The 19,916-nt window shown below is 42.0% G+C and overlaps 1 protein-coding gene across 1 annotated transcript in view; it reads left to right on the forward strand.

Annotated features, from left to right (window-relative positions):
* Window positions 1-19,916, forward strand: part of Ccdc192 (coiled-coil domain containing 192) — a 202,399-nt gene that overhangs the window by 4,427 nt on the left and 178,056 nt on the right. The window contains 1 exon segment of the mRNA XM_026783639.1: window positions 36-111. Coding sequence (XP_026639440.1) covers window positions 36-111 — 76 coding nt within the window.

Below are 19,916 nucleotides of genomic sequence, written 5' to 3' on the forward strand. Positions count from 1 at the left end.
AAATTTTGGAATTCTAAACTCCTACTCTCTTTCAGCATGTCATCCAGGTCGGTGTGTAGGCCGATGTTTGGAAGTTGTCAGTCAGACACACGGCCACAAACCAGAACATCGGTAAGAAATAAACCTTGCCTGGTTTCTTTCCTGTTAAAAAAAAAAAAAGTAATTTAATTTAATATTGAAGTTTTCTTGATAAAGTTCAGTTTTCATATCTTATTAGTAAATATTTTTAAACAAATAGTAGAATGGTCTTTCCCAAATGGGATACTGAAGGAAAGGGAATAGGACGTTTCTGGGGAAGAAGATGGGAGGAGAGACGGCAGCTAAAAGGGATACGGTATGGCCTTTCCCATTTTAACGCGTCGTTGATGTCATATTGTCTTTGTGGCTCTACGATAGCTTAAATGTCCTGAGCTATTTCAAGCATGTGTTTATATATGAGGAAGTCCTGAGTTGAGACATGAGATAAATTCAACCGAGCATATTATTTGGTTTAGTTAAGCTTGGGTTTAAAACGCATTCAATTCCAGTTTGGGTCTCGTTCGAAGCTATTGAAATCGTTGTTTCTGGCCTCTGAGGTCTTCCATGGTTCTGTCATATACTGGGTACACTGGCCCTTTCTTTCCCAACCCCATCATGTCACTCTCTGGTCTTTGGATAAATCTAGGTGGTCATTGAGAAGTGGAAGCTGGGTGAGGCTTGGGGTTGGAGGATAGGATGATGCTATTTTTATGCAAGCGTAAGTTTTCCTGAAATTTCCCTCAGCCTCTCCTGGTTCAGTTTTAGAACTTTCCAGACTCTACTCAAAGGCCTTCCTCAAACTATCTGAGCTCTGAGTTAGAGAGGGTGGCATATTGTAAAAGTTTGGGATTCAAAACACAGGTCCAGGTTTAGTTTTCACCCCTAAGCTGTATGGCTGTACCCAGTTCCATTCATCTCTGTGAGCTTTACCTTTCACTTACAGCACTGACGATAGCGTGGCTTGAGTAGTCAACTTCCGGTGAGATGGGCGGGATATGAAAGCAGCTCAGCAAGGACCTAGAAAACCACGAGTGTCGTGGGAGCACCTTCTGCTCCTTCAGCCAATAGCCTTTAGATACCAGCCCACTTGGGCATGGTCTCTTACACTGTAAAAGCAGCTGTAAACGCTCCTGCTCTCTCTTGCTTCTGGCTCCCGCTTCTGGCTGCTAGACTCTGTTTCTGTTCGCACAGAGGACAGTGATCTGTAAGTTTTCCCCTTAAGTAAATAACCCCTTTATTATACATAATTCTGAACTGATGTGTGATTGTTTTGTGACTTACGTCATCACCTGACGCCCCAACAATGAGGATTCTGCTGAACTTACAGCACTCAGCATGCTGCAGTGCAGATAAGGAGTCTGCCCCCTTCCTACAATCTGTGCTCTCAGGATTCTCCCTGTGGTCCTGCCCTCTCCCTAGCACCATGCCTTAGAACAGAAATTCCTTTGAGAGATCTACATCCAGGACATCACCTTTGCACAAGTAGTTAAGATTATAAAATACTAACCTCTGGGCCTGGAGGGATGATTCAGTGGTTAAGAACACTTTCTACTATTGTAGAGGACTCTGGTTCAGTTTCCAGCACCCACATGGTGGCTCACAATCATCTGCAACTCCAGTTCCAAAGAATCTGATGTTCTTTTCTGGACTATATAGGTACCAGGAATGTACATGGTACCCAGACATGCATATAGACTCTGCACTCATACACATGAAATAATAGTAAATGTATCTTTACAAAAACAGAATTAACACATCTCTATTCTCTAGTGTTATAGTCCTAGACAAACTGAGCCTAGCTCTCAAATCTATAAACCATTTTCAGAAGGAAGAATGTTGTTAGAAAAGAAAATGTTAAGCGAAAATCTAACTCAGTTCATTAAATGGTTTTAATTAAAAATATAGTCTCTCTACATTGTCTTTTTCAGCTAGGTAGAAGAAACCTAATAATGAATTTTGATTTTAGTTAATGCAACAGTTTATGAATATATGGCCAAAAATGTCTCCCCTATTGCTTTTCTGTTTGAAGGCAACCTCTGAGTCTGAGAAATGGGATACTTCATGGCCCCAATGTCTGTGAACACTGCCCTTCCCTCTAGCTGTGTATATCCATCAGTATCTCCTTGGTAGCATCCACACTAATAAGGACAATGACCACATTAGAATTCTGCCTGGGGCTCCCAATTAGCTTCCCAGAGTTCAGAATCTATCCCTTTCCAATTTAAAGTTGACGTGATTGGGATGTCTAGGACTTGGAGGAGCCAGCTTTGCTTTCCTTCCTGTCTTTTTACATCTCTAGAAGGTTACACCTTTAGCTGGAGGAAGTTGGGCTCAGAGACCACAGAGGCCATGGCATATCCATCGTTACTGCTACCCCCTCTACCGCACAGTTCTGTTAAGTCATGGAAAGTTTAGGACAGAATACCTCAGAACACATATGTAGCATGAGGCACAAAAAACACGGGTGATATTCAGATGCATCTATTATGTCATTCGTTTTAGTTTGGGCAGGGAAAAGAAGGTGATAAGAAGGATGAAATCTTTCAGTTGTGTGAGGTCCATGCAGGCATATCGGCACATACTCTACCTGTCGGTCACACTGACATGGACATGTGGCTCTTCTTTGCTTTTAGGGGACTGTCCTTTTAAAGATTTTAAGTTCCACATCCTTTGGTGAGCTGTGAATTCAGAAAAACACGGACTTTATTTATTAGTCTCCTCAAATCTGTAACCCAATTTCAGACATCTAAATGACACTCTGTCAATTATCATTTGAAATAACAATTAAGAGCTAAGGCGCAGACCTAGAGCTGGGTGTGCCCCTCATACTGCTACAGCATCACATGAATGGAGTCCAAAACCATCACCATTAATAGTTCTTAACTATTAAGAAATGGTGATTCGGGGAGGCTCAAGGAGCTTACAGGTGTGAATGGTGAAGTAGAATGTGTTCGCATTTGATAGGGACATTACAGGACCATCTAATGGGAGGTTGATTCACTTCTAGGCTACCAGGAGGCCACCATGTATCTCAAACTATTCCTTTGAGCCAGTTAAACAATCAAGATGTTATAGAAAAGCAAGAGAAGAGAAGTAAAATGTCTTTGCTCCATTTTATCACCTGACAGAAAACACTGGAGGATGTAAATTATCTTGTTTCAAGCTGTTTAGGAAATAAGAATTTTATCGTACAGAGGGTTGGCCTAAAAATGTTTGGGATTGTTCTCCTCCAGTTAGTCTTGAGAATCCTGGCAGTGGGGAATACTAATAGAGAGGCACACCCAGAAGCCAGAATATGACTGTGGGTTTAGGCACACTAAGATTATCACAAATCTATTTCACTTCCCAGCTATAATTCAGTGACAACTTCATTAAAGAATCATTAGTTTAGTGTCAAAGACACAAAAGATCTTTGGGGTTTTTAATTTCTATGGTTGGGTTTACAAGATGACCTGAAGTTATCTAAAGGAACCTGCATTGAGTGAAGACAGGAAGAGATGCTCTAAGTCATGTCAAGTCGTTGGCTCTGGGCTTCCTGTAACAGTTGGTCTGAGAGCAGCAGCAGCAGCCAGTTTCCCACTTCCTCCAAAATTTCACTTTCTACAATGAGATCTTTTATAAGATCCCTCCCTTTGATGAGCAGAAGTTCAAATCATTAATGAATCAAGGTATCAACAGGCCCCTGCACTTTGAAGGAACATTGTTCAAGGGATTTCAAGGCCCTTTTATTCTTCAAATGAGAGCAACACACAGACCTGTAGTTCTATGTATATTAAAATAGAAAGATTTGCCAGGATTCTAGAAAATGGGCTAGATTTCAAAGTTTTCCACTTTAATAAGGAAAAAGTAATAACTCAGGACATTTGCTCTGCCTGCCTCCTTCTTCCCTTTCTTTCTCCCTTCCAGTTTCTCTTCCAGAGTCATAACTGAGAAATGTAAAGAGCACAGGTTTTGGTGCACAGTTGGCCATGTGAGGCCGTCCTCTCAACTAGGATCATAGAACTGTCCACCAACCCTAAAACTCTGTCTCTAGTAAACCCCCCCTCCACCCCCAGCATTTCCCCGAGCTTCATATACAGGAAGCTGCAAAGTAGGTACCCTTTCCATCAAACTCTTTGGCTCAGAAAAAAAAAAAAGTTACCTTGTGGTCCGTTAGTGTTTCAATATGTCAGCAGGACATTCTTACTGTGGACTCAGATTCCTTTGTGTGGGATGTGCATCTGTGTTTATCTTTTTGCCTGTCGACTGATGTTTGGGTTATTTCTAGGTTTGGGTTCTTGCAAATGACGCTAGGGATGGTCATGGCTGGTTCTTTGTATGCACATATGGTTTCATTTCTTTTGGGTGAACTCCTAGGACAGGAATGGTTGAATCACATGAGCATTCCAGTCTTTGTATGGAAATGATTCCCCGCCCCCCTCTTGGGCAAATACCTAGGAGTGGAATAGTTGAGTCAGATGATGTAGCTCTGGCTTATTTTGCTTAGCTGCTCAATTGTTTTGCAAAGCAGTTGCTGGCATTTTTGCACCTTCACCAGAGGCATGAGAAATTTCTATGCCTGTACATTGTTTCCAAACCTGGTAAAGTTAGCCCTTTTAATTTTTGTTTTTTAGATATTGAAATTATACTTCATTGTGGTTTTTAACTTGCATCTCCTTAAGTAACAAGTGATGTTAATTGTTTTACGTATCATCTTTCTATCTGGCATTTAAACATTTTGTTCACTTGTATGTTGTATTGCTTGCTTCTCATCATTTGGTATTGAGATTTCTTTATTTTGTCATTCTGACAATTCTTTCTCCAGCCTTGGCTCATTCTCTTTGTTCAATTAACAGTGTTTTCAGAAGAGCAGAAGTTTTCAATTTGGTGAATTCTAATTTAATAATGGCTACTTTCATGGTTCATGCTTTTGGTATCTCATCTAAGGAATCTTTGCCCAAAGGCACAGATATTTGTTCCCAAGATTTTGTCTAAGGGTTTCATAGTTTGGGGTTTTATAATTAGGTCTAAGATCCATTATGAGTTCATTTGTCTGATAGCTGAGTTTCTCTTCAGGAATTCCCTTCCGTTGGAAGCAGTTGCCTCAAATTCAGAGACAGATTTTCCGTGACAACTTGATGCGGGGCTTCTGAGCTGTGGCTTGAACCATTCAGTTGTGATGGCCGACTTGCCAAGCTGCCTTTGAAATGAGCTGGGGCTCCATTGCCTTCTTTCCATCAGCGCCATCTTTTATCAGACCTCTGTGGACAGCTCTCTCTCTCTCTCTCTCTCTCTCTCTCTCTCTCTCTCTCTCTCTCTCTCTCTCTAACTCAGTTTGTTTTCACCCTAACTTAACAAGGTCACAAAATCAAAGTTACTGGTCAGCTAATGAGGGAGATTTTGCAAGTGAAAATTCGTAAGAAGAGTTAATGTCTTTTTAAACTTTATTTATTTTTACATACCAACCCCAGTTCCTCCTTCCTCTCCTCCTGCTCCTCCCCTTTCCCCCCACCCTACCCCTATCTGTTCCTCAGAGAGGTTAAGACCTCCCCTGGGAAGTCAACTAAGTCTGTCCCATCACCTTGTTGAAGCAGGACCAATTCTGTGGTTCCCCCCATGCCTAGGCTGAGCAAGGTATCTCTCCCTAGAGAACAGGCTCCATGAAGTCAGTTCATGCAGTAGAGTTAGATCCTGGTCCCACTGCCAGTGGCCCCATACACTGCTCAAGCCACACCACTGTCACCTGTACTCAGGGGGCCTATTTCGGTCCTATGCAGGCTTCCCAGTTGTCAGTCAGGAGTCAGTGACCTTCTACAAGTTTGGGTCAGCTGATCCTGCGGGTTTCCTCATCATGGCATCATGGTCTTGTCTTGACTCCTTTGTTCATACTATCGCCCCTCCCTCTCTGCCTGGAGCTCGGCCTGGTGGTTAGTTGTGGATCTCTGCATCTGCTTCCATTTGTTTCTGGAAGAGGGTTCTAGCTTTTCTGGGGTCGTGGACTGTAGGCTGGTTATTCTTGTCTAGGTGTGTGTGTGTCTGGTTTCCACTTACGACAGACTATAGTTTTCTTTTCTGGTCTGGGTTATCTCACTCGGGATTTTTTTTTTCTGGTTCCATCCATTTGTTTGCAAATTTAAAGATGCCATTGTTTTTTTGCCACCAAATAGTTTTCTGCTGTGTAAATGTACCACATTTTCTTTATCCATTTTTCCCTCGAGAGACATTTGGATTGTTTCTGGATTGTGGGAAAGAGGGAAATCAGGAAGAGAAACGAACTCTTGTTAACCACTCAGAGAAGTCTTTTTTGACGTTTTAGTGAATACCTTTGTAAACATGAAGCAAATGAGATATTTCATTAAAACAAGCCATGGTGATAAACCTATATTTGATCTAAAACATTTTCCCACAAAAGAACACAAATACGCAGGGGAGTGAAAAAGGAGAGGTGTATTAGTTAGATTTTGTCAAAAGACACAAGCTAGAGTTACCTGAAAAGAGGGAGCCTCAGTTGAGGGGTTGCCTCCATCGGATTGGCCAGAATAATGATTGATGGGAGGGCCTAACTCACCTTGAGCAGAGTCAGCCTGAGCAGGAGCTGGTCCTATGTTATCCTAGAGGGGTAGCCGAGGAAACGAGTAAACAGTTCCTCCATGGTCTGTGCTTGATTCCTCCTCCTAGGTTCCTGCTTGCACGTACGCATTCCCTGGCCTCCTTCACCGAGAGACTATGGTTGGGACATGGCAGCCAAGTGGCTTCTGCTCACAGCAACAGAAAAGCAAGCAGGCAGAGGGTTAAGAAGCATGGTGGGGAATGCTTGACATGGACGCTGTATCCGTGTAGCCAGCAGAAGGTTAAGAAGCATGGTGGGGAATGCTTGACATGGATGCTGTATCCATGTAGCCAGCAGAGGGTTAAGAAGCGTGGTGGGGAATGCTTGACATGGATGCTGTATCCATGTAGAACAGTACTCCTACATAATATGCAACTGTGTACAATAAACAGATACAAGGAAAACTTTCAAAGAATTCTTTAAAATCAACAAACAGCACATAAAACCCAACTTCCACTGAGAGAGACAACTGGAGTAGACGGGTGTTATTTCCTCCCCAGATCCTGGAAGTGGGATGTTAGTTAGAGTTGCCGGTCATTGTTCCGTCTTCTGCGTAGTGGCTTGCCCACTGAGCTCTCGTCATCTGGAAGCAGCTGGTTCCCCACGTTCTCTCCTATCCCGAGCTCCAGCTCTGCCCCCACACTCGTCTCACTTCACTGGGTCTAGATTCTCTAGCCTGGATTCTATACAGAATGCACTATACAGCAATTTTGAATTGAGTAGTGCGTAGAAAAGCAAGCATGACGGTATCTTTCGAATTGGTAGCTTCATCTTTGAGTTACTATGAAGCAAGATTGAAATGCCAGTTTGTTTTCATTTAATTTAACATTAAAGCTTTGAAAGTTATCTATTGCAAATGATTGATGTTTTAGTGTTTTGTTTATTTAAGTAATGGTATTTCCTCACCACAAAACCCATCCAACGTCCTGGACAGAGGGATTCAGAAGAGTGCCAAAGGCCCCCTGGGCCGATGATTCAGCTGAGCACACACTTCCAATAGCCACAGAAAAGAGGGGACAGATTGTCCATGAGAAGTGCTTCATCCAGCAGTCAGCATTGCTTCTGCCACTGGGCTGGAGAATGAAATCACGTGGTCCAAAACTACATCACAGGGTGAAGACCTAAGATTGCGTGAGGAGCCTGGGGGACATTTCAGCCATGTTTAGATGGACAGGAACTTCAACTCAAAACCAAGATAGAGTTGTAGGACCAGAATTCAGCCTGAGAAAAGAAATACTGTTGAGAGGCAAAGGAAAGAAGGAAGGAAGAAAAGAAAAAGGAAAGCATTAGCATCTCATCTTAATAATCAGTTCTGTTTAATTTGGGAATCATGGCCGTGAAAAAGACAGTTTAAAATGAAGGCGGACAAAGAACTGGAAAGGAAATGCTCCTTCCTAGGCCTTTGGAGATGACCTATTTCATTGTTCATTTCTTTGGTAGAGTAAATGTATAAGAACCAGAAGGTTCTGTCTTCACGCAAGTATGTTTTCATTTTTTTTAAATGTCAACAAGCAAAGAAATTTAGAAAACATGTGTCTTTGGAACAGATTGTTTACACACAGAATGTTTTTCAGAGTTCCCCCAGGAGGGTTCAGTGGAGCAAAGGACCTTTACAAATGGCAGCAGTGGATTGTCTGCGAAATGGTTCCATCAGGTGCCCAGGCCATATTTTTCCATCATTTGCTTCCTTCAAATGACAAAAAGTTCCAAATAACTGGTATTCTTTGGGGGTGAAGGACACTAGTGTTGCGAAGTGCAGACGTGTTATTTTCTGTGAAAGCGGCGGTGTTGAGACAGTTGTACGGACAGAAGCAGGAGAGAAGTTGCTTCTGGGGGACTGAGGGTTCCTCTGTGTTAATGCTTTAGATAAGACCCAACTCCACATCTAACTTGCTCCTCTTCTGAAGCAGGTGGAGTAAGGGGAAGTGTCTCTGGGGACGGCAGAATCAGTCAACCTGATTTGAGAACACACTTCTGTTGCTGAAGAAAATTGAAAGTTGGCAAAGATTTCCTCAAGAGAGCCAATCCTCCCCAAGTAGAAGCATTAGGACGTTATCCAACCCTGCTCTCCCGAAGGGGACAGGGGACGAGTGGCCTTTGGTGAGGAGCACTGCAATCTTGAGGAGAGGTTGTGAGAGAGCTGGTGAGCCCTGAGGCAGACGGTTAAGGATAAGAGACTTCAAGGCAAGGCATAGACAGGGTCGCCCTCAGCCTCTGCAGGCGGATGGGAGCTCATTGGCCTAATTTATCTTAATAAGTTAGTTAAATTGAAACTAGCTGCTGGTGATAAGAGCCAGAACCTCTCAATGAGAGCTGAGGTGTTTATGTTCAATCAGCTAACAGAGAAAATTGGCTAATTTAAAGCATGTTTTATAATTCTGATTAGTGAGCCGTTATCTCTACTCAGTGAGGGCTAAAGAAACCAAAGGATTCTCCAAGGTTGTCTAGTTGGTGGCTTCAAAGAGCTGACTTCTCAAAGCTGTGCACGAATAAACACATATGATGACAAGATAAGTTAGTTTCTGGAAATTCCCTCATCACCTTCCACTCTTTCAATCTATTTAAGGAGCAGTTAGAAATATTCAAAATAAGTGACAGAAAAATTATTTGTGCTATTTATTGCAACATAATATCTTTAAATCTGAAGTTTTTATATATAGGGCTAGAGAGATGGCGTAATGCTTAGGTGCAATTGCTGCTCTTGCAGAGGATGGGGTTGGTTTCCCAGCACCCAGGTGAGGTGGCTCCTTGTACCTTCAGCTCCAGGGGATCCACAGAGAAATGATACCAAGAGTGTGCTCTCTTTCTGCCTCTCCCATCCTCGTGGTACTGACATCTAAGAGTCTAGACTCCCATTGTCAACTTCCACCATGCTGTGGGAAATTGTTAGTTCATTTTTAGACTCTGGAACTTTGTTCTAGGCCTTATAAACTAAATACGCTTGATAAATTCCTGGATTACTCTTCTGAGTATGTCATTCCGTACCTGCATCCTTCATTCTCTTCAGTTAGAAAAAAAAAAAAAGAAAGAAAATTTTTATTGATTGAATCATAACTTCATACAAAGGGAAATTAAACTGTAAGGCATTTTTAAATTAAATGTGATCTGAAAACATTTTTGGGATTAAAACATTAATGGAATTAAGTCCTGTTTGCTCTTTGTTGCTTGGTTACTTTTACTTGGCTCAAATGCTGTGACTCTGTAACAGCCTTCTTCCTGGAGGGGCCAGAACTACTTACAATCAGTCATCTTGCAGTAGGTCCCTGTGGACCATGACCTGAACCCCAGTGGGTCTCCTCTTCTGTGGAGAGTGGGTTGACTTCCACGGGTGTTCTGGCTGTCCTTTCCTGTTAAAAAAGGCTGGAGAAAGAAAGTTATCCACAGTAATTTTCCTTGTTAAAGTGCCACGTGTCCTTCTGAGATTTCAAAGGTCCAAGTGGTAGAACTGGTTTGTGATTCAGAGCAAATGAAGAAAGCAAACTGTGGAGTGCATGCAGGTTTTCAAACCACTCAAGTTCTTATCCAGAGAGCTGTGACGCCACCATCTGTCTACCTAAATCACATCAATCCTCCTCCTTCTTCTTCTTCTTCCTCCTCCTCCTTCTCCTCTTCCTTGTTATTCAGCCATTTCCAGAGGAATCTAGGGGAAAAAAATAGATACTTTGATAAAGTAAAATTTAAACTTAGAACATCTCTGTGTCAAGTGAAAATTTTGGCGTCCATTCATTATCAAAAGATGGGGAAACTCTATTACACACCCTCTTGACAAAACAGAAAAGTCTACATTCTTGTCCCCAAACAGCACATGACATCACTTACTCTGTGTGAGAGTGTCTTTTATTGCTTTTGTTTGGATTCATGAGTTGAGAACATCCATAGAGAACTGTGATCTGGAGACTCGATGTTTATTCCATGTATATGGGTAATTCCACTCTCGGCATTGTTTTCTAAGCTTACCACCATCCAAGAGAAACAAACTGTAAGCTGTTCAGGAAATTCAAACTCTTCTAGTTTAAATTTTCTGTTAACCAATTTCAAGTCTTAAAAGTTTAATTTAAATACATGATTCATTTTATTTAGCCTAATATAGCCAAATTCCCTTCACTTTGACACAATAAAAAATTAATCAATAAAAAAAATTAACAAGATACATTGCATTCTTGTATGATGGACTAAGTTGCCAGAACCTGGAGAAAATTTTCTACTTAAAACACATCTCAGGAAACAAAACAAAACAAAACAAAAAAGAAGAAGAAAAGAAAAAAAAAGGAAAAAGAAACAAGCAGTTTCAAGAATTGGAGAGCTGCGTTTGGTCAGGGCATCTTTCGGGAAATGGTGGCTGGTGTCAGGTAACCTCCGCTTCTACATGCATCTTTTGGTTTTTCTAAAACTTTGGAGATGTTTCCTCTGGGTCAGCATTCTTCTTTTGTGCAAAACTTTTGGGAAAATTCTGGATTTTTTTTTTTTTAAAAAACTGAACTGACTTCAACAGAATCTGAAGCAGATCAATAGAGTGGTGGCTCCCCGTTAATGCCTTCCGGGATATGCCACACACTGTTGGCAGTAGAGAGGAGCTGAAGATGAAGATGGTTTCAAACCCATTTCGATGAATTGTCTGTCTAGACTTCTCTATCATTTACATTTCTGTTTTCTTCCTGGTATATTTTAAAAGCCATATCGTTTGCTTGTTGAGCATCTGGCTATAGTTCAAAAAGTTACTTTCTTAAAAATTTCACCTGGTAATCTTCCAAAATTGCTTTTAAATAGAATTCTTAAACTGTGGGAATAAACAATACAGAAGGTGTACTCAAACACTTAAATAATACCATAGTTTATCAAAAACACATTAAGAAATTTCAACTCTTATTCCTTGCCTTATAAGAACACATGTTTTTGCTACATTATAAACATGTTTTTCGTGTAATTATTTACACAACTTTAGTAATGCAATTTAGTGGCTGTAGGATCAGAACTGGTTCTTTTTTTTAAAAAAAAAAAACAACTTTAGTTCTATTTTATTTCATGTGTATGGGTGGTTTGCGTATGTGTGTATATGTGCACCACCTGTGTGTCCGGTGCCTGCGGAGGCAAAAGAGGATGAGTTCCCCTGAAGTGGAGTTTTGGGTGGTTGTGAGCCACCATGTGGTGCTTGTGACTAAATACCAGTTCTCTGCAGGAACAGCAAGTGTTTCTCCAGCCCCAAACTAATTCTTTAGACACACAAAAAGCACAGAACTATTTCTGCTTGTCTTCCCCTGTAGACTGTGTTCATTTCTGCTTGCAGTTCAGTAGTTGCTGCATCACTTACAATTTTAAAAATCACATCCAAAGGATGTAGCAAAACCCAGACAATTTGTCATGACCATTTATTTTTTTTTCAACTTGTGAAATGCCCTTCATTTGTTGATGTTGCATAGAAGATAATCTGCTCTGCCATTCACATCACAGCTCAACTTCATACAGGCTACACTCTGCGTCTGAAAAATGTCTGACTGAGCTTCAAGTCTGAAATGCTGGAAAAGGAACAGTTTGCTACAGTTTGTCCTATGTAACAATCTAGGCAATTGGGAGCCCTCAACAGTTCGAAGGCAATTTCAGCAGCAGTTGGGATAGATAGCAGGAATGGGGTAGAGCTCTTCTTCAGTGTGCTGGGAAAACACAGGCAGTGTTGGGCTAGCACACACGGAGGGATCTAAAGTGACTTTGGTTTTGCTCTCAGTAAACTGACCCGGCCTCCTCCGGGTCACTTTTATTGTTCCCAATGGTTATTGCCCACTATCCTTTTCATAATAAATTCATGACCACAGAAGACATCAGTCTGACAAACACGACACCAAGACCACCCTAGGTTTCCTCCTCTTCATCCTTTATGTGCGTCTGAAAACCGACTTTGATTGCAGGGCAGCTTTCGCAGGTCCAGACAGTTCTTCAGCCACCACAGCCATGTTCCCTCCCCCTTATGATATAGCCCTATTCAGGTCTGTCCTACCTGCATCCGCCTGCCCCTGTGCATTCCAGAGCACTGGGTGGAAATTCTTCTTTTTATTTTTTAAAATATGGCTGGAAATAATTAACAATGATATAAAATAATTGACAGAATCACCAAACAGAGAAATGTTTCCAACACAGGAAAAGTAAGGCCACGAAGATTCCAATTTTGTCTTAAAATTTTAAAAGGTACCAAAGAGCCTGATGTAAAACAAAAACAAAAAACAACAAAAAAAAAACCCTGCAAGACAGAATTAAGTTTGTTTAATTTTTCTAAGCAAATATATTGAAGCTTGTTCTTTGTTTACTGCCAAGTCATGAAGTATCAATTTTTACAAATGTAACTGTTCAGAAAAGAAACAATGTTCTAATTGGGTCCATTGAACTCTCTGAGACATGAAAGCTGGGGTCATAGGAATTAAACAGCGAAGGGGGTGGTGGTAAAGCTTCTTTAAAATTAATATTTCTTCCTGTCTTCCTTGAGCACACATTTCCATCTTGCAGGATAGCTTCCCCCAGGTTGTTTCTGCACAATTTCCTGAAAACCTGATTGTTTGTCCACAGCCCACTGTTCACTGTCTCTTCTCTCTACCTCCCCCATTTCCATAGTTGGCCCAGAGAACATGTCAATCAATCAATCAATCAATGAAGAAATGGGTTGAGGCTACTGGGTGACGGGAGAAGAGACAGGCTGTGTGTCTATCAGGTCCTACCCCCCCTCTCCCCAAAAGTTGCAGTTCTAAACATTTGCTCATTCATGGTGCTTTCTTTTGCTGTCTGAAGAAGGTCAGATCACACAGGTCCATGGTACCATAATCACCACATTCTGCAAGCCTTGTGTCCTGATTACCATCCCCTAGCCTCTGCTGGAGCTGTGAGCTCCAGAAGCTACATCCCAGAAACGCCAGCTTCAGAGCTTTCATTATTAATGGTTGCCATCTTGCTTACCACTGTGGGTCATCATGGAAGTCCTGGCCTGGAGGTATTGCCTCTCTTTTTCACGGATGAGAAATGGGAGTTCAAAACAATCAGTGATGTGAAGTCACACAAATGAGTGACACTTATTTCAAAGACCTCACACTAGGCACATTTATTTCGATAGCAACAGGCTCCTTTTTGCTATAATGAAGAGGAAATGGGTTATTGAAGATAATCTGGTGTTCTGAAGGTTCGTTAGCAAAGTCAGAAAATCCAGCCTGGGAATTGTGTCCATGACTCTGCAGTCTCATGACAAGCCTGGGACTTCTGCCTCTAGGCAGGGCCCCAGCATTGCTTGTCACTTTGCCTGAGTATAGAATATACCCCCAATGTTGATGTCACTGCCACCTCTGGAAGCAGCCTGCCCCTGCCTCGCTAACCATCTTCTAGTCTGCTTGCCATCTTTTCTCAACAACCCAGCCACACTGGAGTCTCAAGAGGATGTGTCTGACAGGGTGGATTTGTGTTACCCTACTAAATCTTGCTGCAAAGGAAATTTGAGAGGCCTTAGCTTCTCCTTCAGAGACCTAGAATTAGTCAGATGAGAAACTCTCCAAATACATGGGGAGACAAAAGTGGCCAAGCAGTATGGGGGATGTCCGCCCTGGGCTGAAGGTGAAGGGATGCTAGAGCTTCATTCCTCAAGCGAGGAAACTGAGGCTCACCAGAAGCTACATTTGTGTGGGCTGTATTTCCTGTTAGTATTCTTCTGCCTGCCTCTTAGAAGTAGTGGACTGGGAGACTTTGATAGAAGTGGAAATTTACAGCGAAAAAAATGAGCTTTTGTGCCTGTCCTCTGCCTGCCTTATCAGCCTGGAATGCTCTATGGAAATTGTTGCTGAGCTTTTATCTGATACAAAAGGGTGCATAACCCATTTCTCCTTCTGATCTTGGTTTTGAAAAGGAGAGAGAGTCTGTTCAGATGCCAGGCTTAGGAGAAAAAACTTTCTCATTATTCACCAAGTTCAACTAAGGATTTCCTTGCTGGATTTGGGGAACAGCATTGTTGGAGTATGGACATTCTTATCAGTGGAAGTTCACTTTCTTGAACATTTTAAAAATGTTTATATATTTATAATCTAAACACCATTGGCAGAAAAACATTTGTCACCCTCTGAACACTGTCAGTATACAGAATATAGTAATTTATACAACAAAACTAACTGGAAAGTTACAGACATCTTGGGCACACAGTTGTATGATCTCACCAGCATAGTGACCTGACGACTGTCCTTTCTATAGTCATGTCTATTTCCTCAAATAGTGACATTTAGTAGGGGAATGAATTGCTGGTTAATATGCCCATGTACTCAAAATGTAAACTTTTGTGTGATGTGTGAAAAAGATTCCGTCTCCCAAATATCTTAACCATTCAAGGCGAATGATGTGTTTTGGATAATTTTAATTAGAGAAATCAAATCCCCCTGACCCCAAGAATATTTGAATTTTTTTCCTTTTAATCTTGTGTAGCTTTTATCGTGTTGCATCTTCTTTTTCTCTCCTTGATTCTGACAGCAGTCTTTTGAAGTAGGTATAGGACAGTTGAATTTATTTTAAAACAGACTTCTCATGTTTTATGGGCTGGTGTTAGAGGTCTGCTTTCATTTTCTTCCTGAATTTTGTTAAATACGTACAGATGTTACCATTGGGATTAACTTTGAATTGACTAGCTCACCAGTGTTAATCAAAACTCTCACTGTCGCAAGTACCCTGAAATTTCTCATCATATAAAGTCAAAACTCCAGAGTCAGGAGGTGATGGCACACACCTTTAATCCCAGCACTTGGGAGGCAGAGGGAGGTGAATCTCAGAGTTCGAGGCTAGCCTGATCTAAGCAGTGAGTTCCAGGACAGCCAGGGCTACATAGAGAAACCCTGCCTCGGAAGTAGAAACTCCACACTCATTTAATAGCTACCTACTTGTCTCTGTGTCCTTTATATTTTAAATAAATGAAGTTTTCCGTAGCAGGAAATTTTGCTCTGTTTCATTCCTCGCCTCATTGTGAAGAGAACATAGCCTCACTAGGAAAGTCTTCAGTCTGTGGGCAAGAAGGTTGACATGGGTGATTGGCCAGTTTTCGTTTGAAAAACCAAGCGTGGTTTGGAAGGTGTGCTGTTTACTGAGCAGAAAGAGAAAATTATTTTCTTCTTTTGCGTGTGGACCATTTCCTGCAGAAGAAAAGATTGCTTGTTTACTCACCTGCATAATTTATGATTATATTACCCAAATCATATTGATATGTTTGTCCAGAACTGTGTTTATTTTACATAAAAATTCAAAGCATATAAAATATAATATTCCTTTCGAACAAAGGATTTACAATTAGCTCTGACACTGTAATGGAACTCATCCTAAAATTATATGCAAAAGTGTGCATACATGTGATTCAAGTGGGTGGAACCTTGAGGTTCATCAAACACTTACAGAAGTCTGTCAGTGTCCTACATCAAAATGGCAGAGACCACAGACGTAACCTTGAGATAGACCTAATGAAACACAATGTGAATGCAGGTGTCCTTGCGGCCAGACCCTGTTTGTAGCAACGTAAAGCATGGGAGGTATGGACTTTATACAATCTCTCCTGCTTTTGTTTGAGGTCAACGTTATTTGAGAGCAAACAGGAACAGGTTAGGGTGGCCGCTTACTAATTTAATTTTTTTTTTAAATTTTTATAACTTTTCAAAAAGTTTTTGAGCTTACGACTATATTTCTCCCTTCTCTTTCTCTTCTTAAAATTTTCCTATAGTACTCTCACTGATCGCCTTCAAATTCATGGTCTCGTCTTTCGTTAGTTGTTACTGCGTGTATGTATGTGTCTGCATATTCAAGTATGTTCCTCCACAGAACCCCTGCTCAGTCCATATGGTGTTACTTGTATGTATGTTTTCAAGGTGGGTGATTTGGTATTGGATAACCAATCGGTGTGCTCTTCCCTGGGAAAACCAAGTCTTAATCAAAGAGAAGAAAAAAATAGCCCAAAGGTACAGAATGATATATTATGAATCAACATAAAAGTGTTAGAGTAACTACTAACTTTTTCTTATTTTTATGTACAACCAAAGCCCAGAATTTATGTATGGACAGAACTTCCAAAGTACAAGTTTGTTGTGAGTATCAACCATGCCTGACTTGGCAATTTCCCAACCGCTCAATATGTAATCTAAACTAAATTTGTTTTTGAGCAGAATTGAAATAAGAATGAGCATACCAAGAATTTGGTGTAGGCCATTGTACTGGCTGGTTTTGTGTGCCAACTTGACACAAGCTAGAGTTATCAGAGACGAAGGAGCCCCAGCTGAGGAAATACCACCATGAGATCCAAATGGAAGGCATTTTCTCAGTTTTCCCCATTCCTCAGCGGGGGAAGGTCCAGCCCACAGTGGGTGGTACCATCCCTGGGCTAATGGTTCTGGGTTCTATAAGAAAGCAGGCTGAGCAAGCCATGTGAAGCAAGCCAGTAAGCAGCACCGTTCCATGGCCTCTGCATCAGCTCCTGCCTCCAGGTTTCTGCCAGGGCTGAGTTCCTGTCCTGCATTCCTTCAGTGATGAACAGCAATGCTGACCCTTTTCTCCTTAACTTGATTTTGGCAATGGTGTTTTGTTGCAGCAATAGAAACCCTAAGACAAATTGGTACCAGTGTAGTGGGGATGTTGCTGTGACAGACCTGACCATGTCTTTGGGAGACTGTGGAAGGACTTTGGGCTAGAAAAGCCAGCGAGCATTAAGAGCTCTGTGGGGTGTTCCATGGGCACTTGGGGGATAAGAACATTGAGAGCAGTGCAGAAGATGGATTCCTGGCTTGAGAAGTTTCAGAGGGAAGTTTAGAGAGTCTATCAGTGCCATTTGTTATTTTGAATTAAGACTCTGTGGTTCTGGTCAGCTGGGGCTAAAGAATCAGCTGTACATGACAAGTATATCTACTAAAGCAAAAATTTGTTTTACTGGGACACTGGATGCTGCTCAGCTGGAGCTAAGAAATTGATGGTGATTAAAAAGAGACCAACATCAACTGAGGTGAAATCTTCTGAGAAGTGCTTCCCCAGAGCACAGAGAAGCTGTGTTCCAGAGGTGACCAAGGTTGCCCCTCATGCTGGCAGCTTGACTTGAGAATGTGTAGGAATCATGCAGGTAGTACTGGTTTTGGAGGCATGAAGGGGTCATGGAGAGCAGCTGAAGCTTGGCACTGTGAGAGGTCAGGAGAGGCCATTGGTGAAGACGCAGCTTCAGTGGAAGTTGAAGGCCCAGGTCATAGAAAGAAGTTGAGGCTTGGCCACATGAAAAGATTCTATGAGAGGCTTTTGGTGAAAGCGCAGCCCAGTTACAGCAGAAGAACCCAGCATTTTGGAGATGCCAGCACCATGGGGTGACCACCATGATCAGCAGCAGCGGTGGAGTGGCGCCAGCCGGAGCCTAGAAGACGAGCTGTGTATGCCGAGGAGAGCAGAGCTGGAGAAGTGACCCCAAGCCGTTTGGAGGACCCAGAAGATGGTGAGAGGATCCCAGACATTGGACGGCTGGAATTTTGTTTTGCTTTGGTTTGCTCGTGACTGTGCCCTGATTGTTTCCTCTTAAAGAAAGTATTTTACTGGAGCCCACAGTGGAGAGACCTGGATTTTAAAGACTTTGGATTTTGTTTGGTTTTTTTTTGAGACAGGGTTTCTCTGTAGCTTTGGAGCCTGTCCTGGAACTAGCTCTTGTAGACCAGTCTGGCCTCGAACTCACAAAGATTCACCTGCCTCTGCCTCCTGAGTGCTGGGAATAAAGGTGTGAGCCATCACCACCTGGCTAAGACTTTGGATTTTTAGAGATTGGCTTTTTTTTTTTTTTTTTAAGGAACTGGAATTTTAATGTGTTTGAATTCGTAAAGGCTGTGGGACCTTTAAAGTGATTTAAAAATCTTGAGGATGGATAAGAATGGAACAGTTGTGGCTTAATAGTGTTGTATTTGTGTGTCAAGTTGACGAGGGGTCAGTTGTACTGGCTGGCTTTGTATGTTAGCTTGACACAAGCTAGAATCATCAGAGAGGAAGGAGCCTCAGCTGAGAAAATGCCTCCATGAGATCCAACTGGAAGGCATGTTCTCAATTAGTGAGCATTGGGGGGGAGGAACCAGTCCAGGTGGGTGGTGCCATCCTTGGACTGATGATTCTGGGTTCTATAACAAAGCAGGCTGAGCATGGGAAGCAAACCAGTAAGAAACACCCCTGCATGGCCTCTGCATCAGCTCCTGCCCTGTTTGAATTCCTGTCCTGACTTCCCTCCCTGATAAATAGTAATGCTGAAGTGTAAGCCAAGTTAACCCTTTCCTTTCCAACTTGCTTGTTGGTCATGGTGTTTCATTGCAGCAATAGACACTCTGAGACAGTCATCATTTAAAAGTTACTAATGAGGCTTCCAAATGACACCATCTTCCATGGTAACAATCTTCTTTTAAATTGAAACATGAGCCCACAATTCCCTTATGACGTCACTTTCCTCTGTTGGTGATGCTGTAGACTAGAACCACAGTCAAACCTGATACAGAACGCAAGGCTAATTAATCCTTAGAAATGGGTTTGGTTTGGTTTATGAGAAACCAAGCATCCCACACTCTCTGTCAGACAGATGACTTGGTGGATGGTAAGATCCACTTGGAACTGGTCCAGGAACTTGAGAAGCCATAATTCTGGAAAAGCTACCAACTTAAGCATTTGTTTCATGATCTATAGCCATCAGATGAATGTGGGGAGGGGGCCACATACATGTTTCATCAACCAGTGAGAGTGTTTACCTCAAAATAATTAGGGTAAATTCTCACAGGGTTGCAAATTTTCATCCCCCACCAAGAAAGCTACCAACATGCAGCAGTTCCTGCATATCAGATCTGAATTTTGGTAAAGATGAAAGACGAAGTTCATGAAGCAGGGTGGGGGAGAGAGAAAAGAAAGATTATGATCTGAGTCAAAGAGACTCCTCTATCGTGAAGAGCTAAGGCTTCCTGAGCAAAGTCTTTGCTCCTGCCCTTTTTGCTGTTGACAACTGATGTTGCTATCACAGGTCCAGACCCCAGGCTGGCCTCGGAGAAGCGGGAGTGGAATTCAGTTCCTTCTGACCGAGACTTCCCTTTTTATCTGGCGCTTCCCACCCCTGCCCCCTTCCCCTGCTTCCTTCCCTTTACTCTTTTCCAGGAAAGGCATTGGCTCTGCATCTGTCCTTCAGGTTCTCTAGTCCTTCGGCTCCTTACCAGGTGGGGAAACAGTCAGGAAAAATAGAAAAAAAGACATGAGGTCAGAGGTCAGGCTCTCTGTGCCACTGTCTCCACACTGGAGCAGAGGCTGTAATCTTTTATATATATATATATAT

The sequence above is a fragment of the Microtus ochrogaster genome, chromosome 18, assembly GCF_000317375.1.
Source record: "Microtus ochrogaster isolate Prairie Vole_2 chromosome 18, MicOch1.0, whole genome shotgun sequence".
Lineage (NCBI taxonomy): Eukaryota > Metazoa > Chordata > Mammalia > Rodentia > Cricetidae > Microtus > Microtus ochrogaster.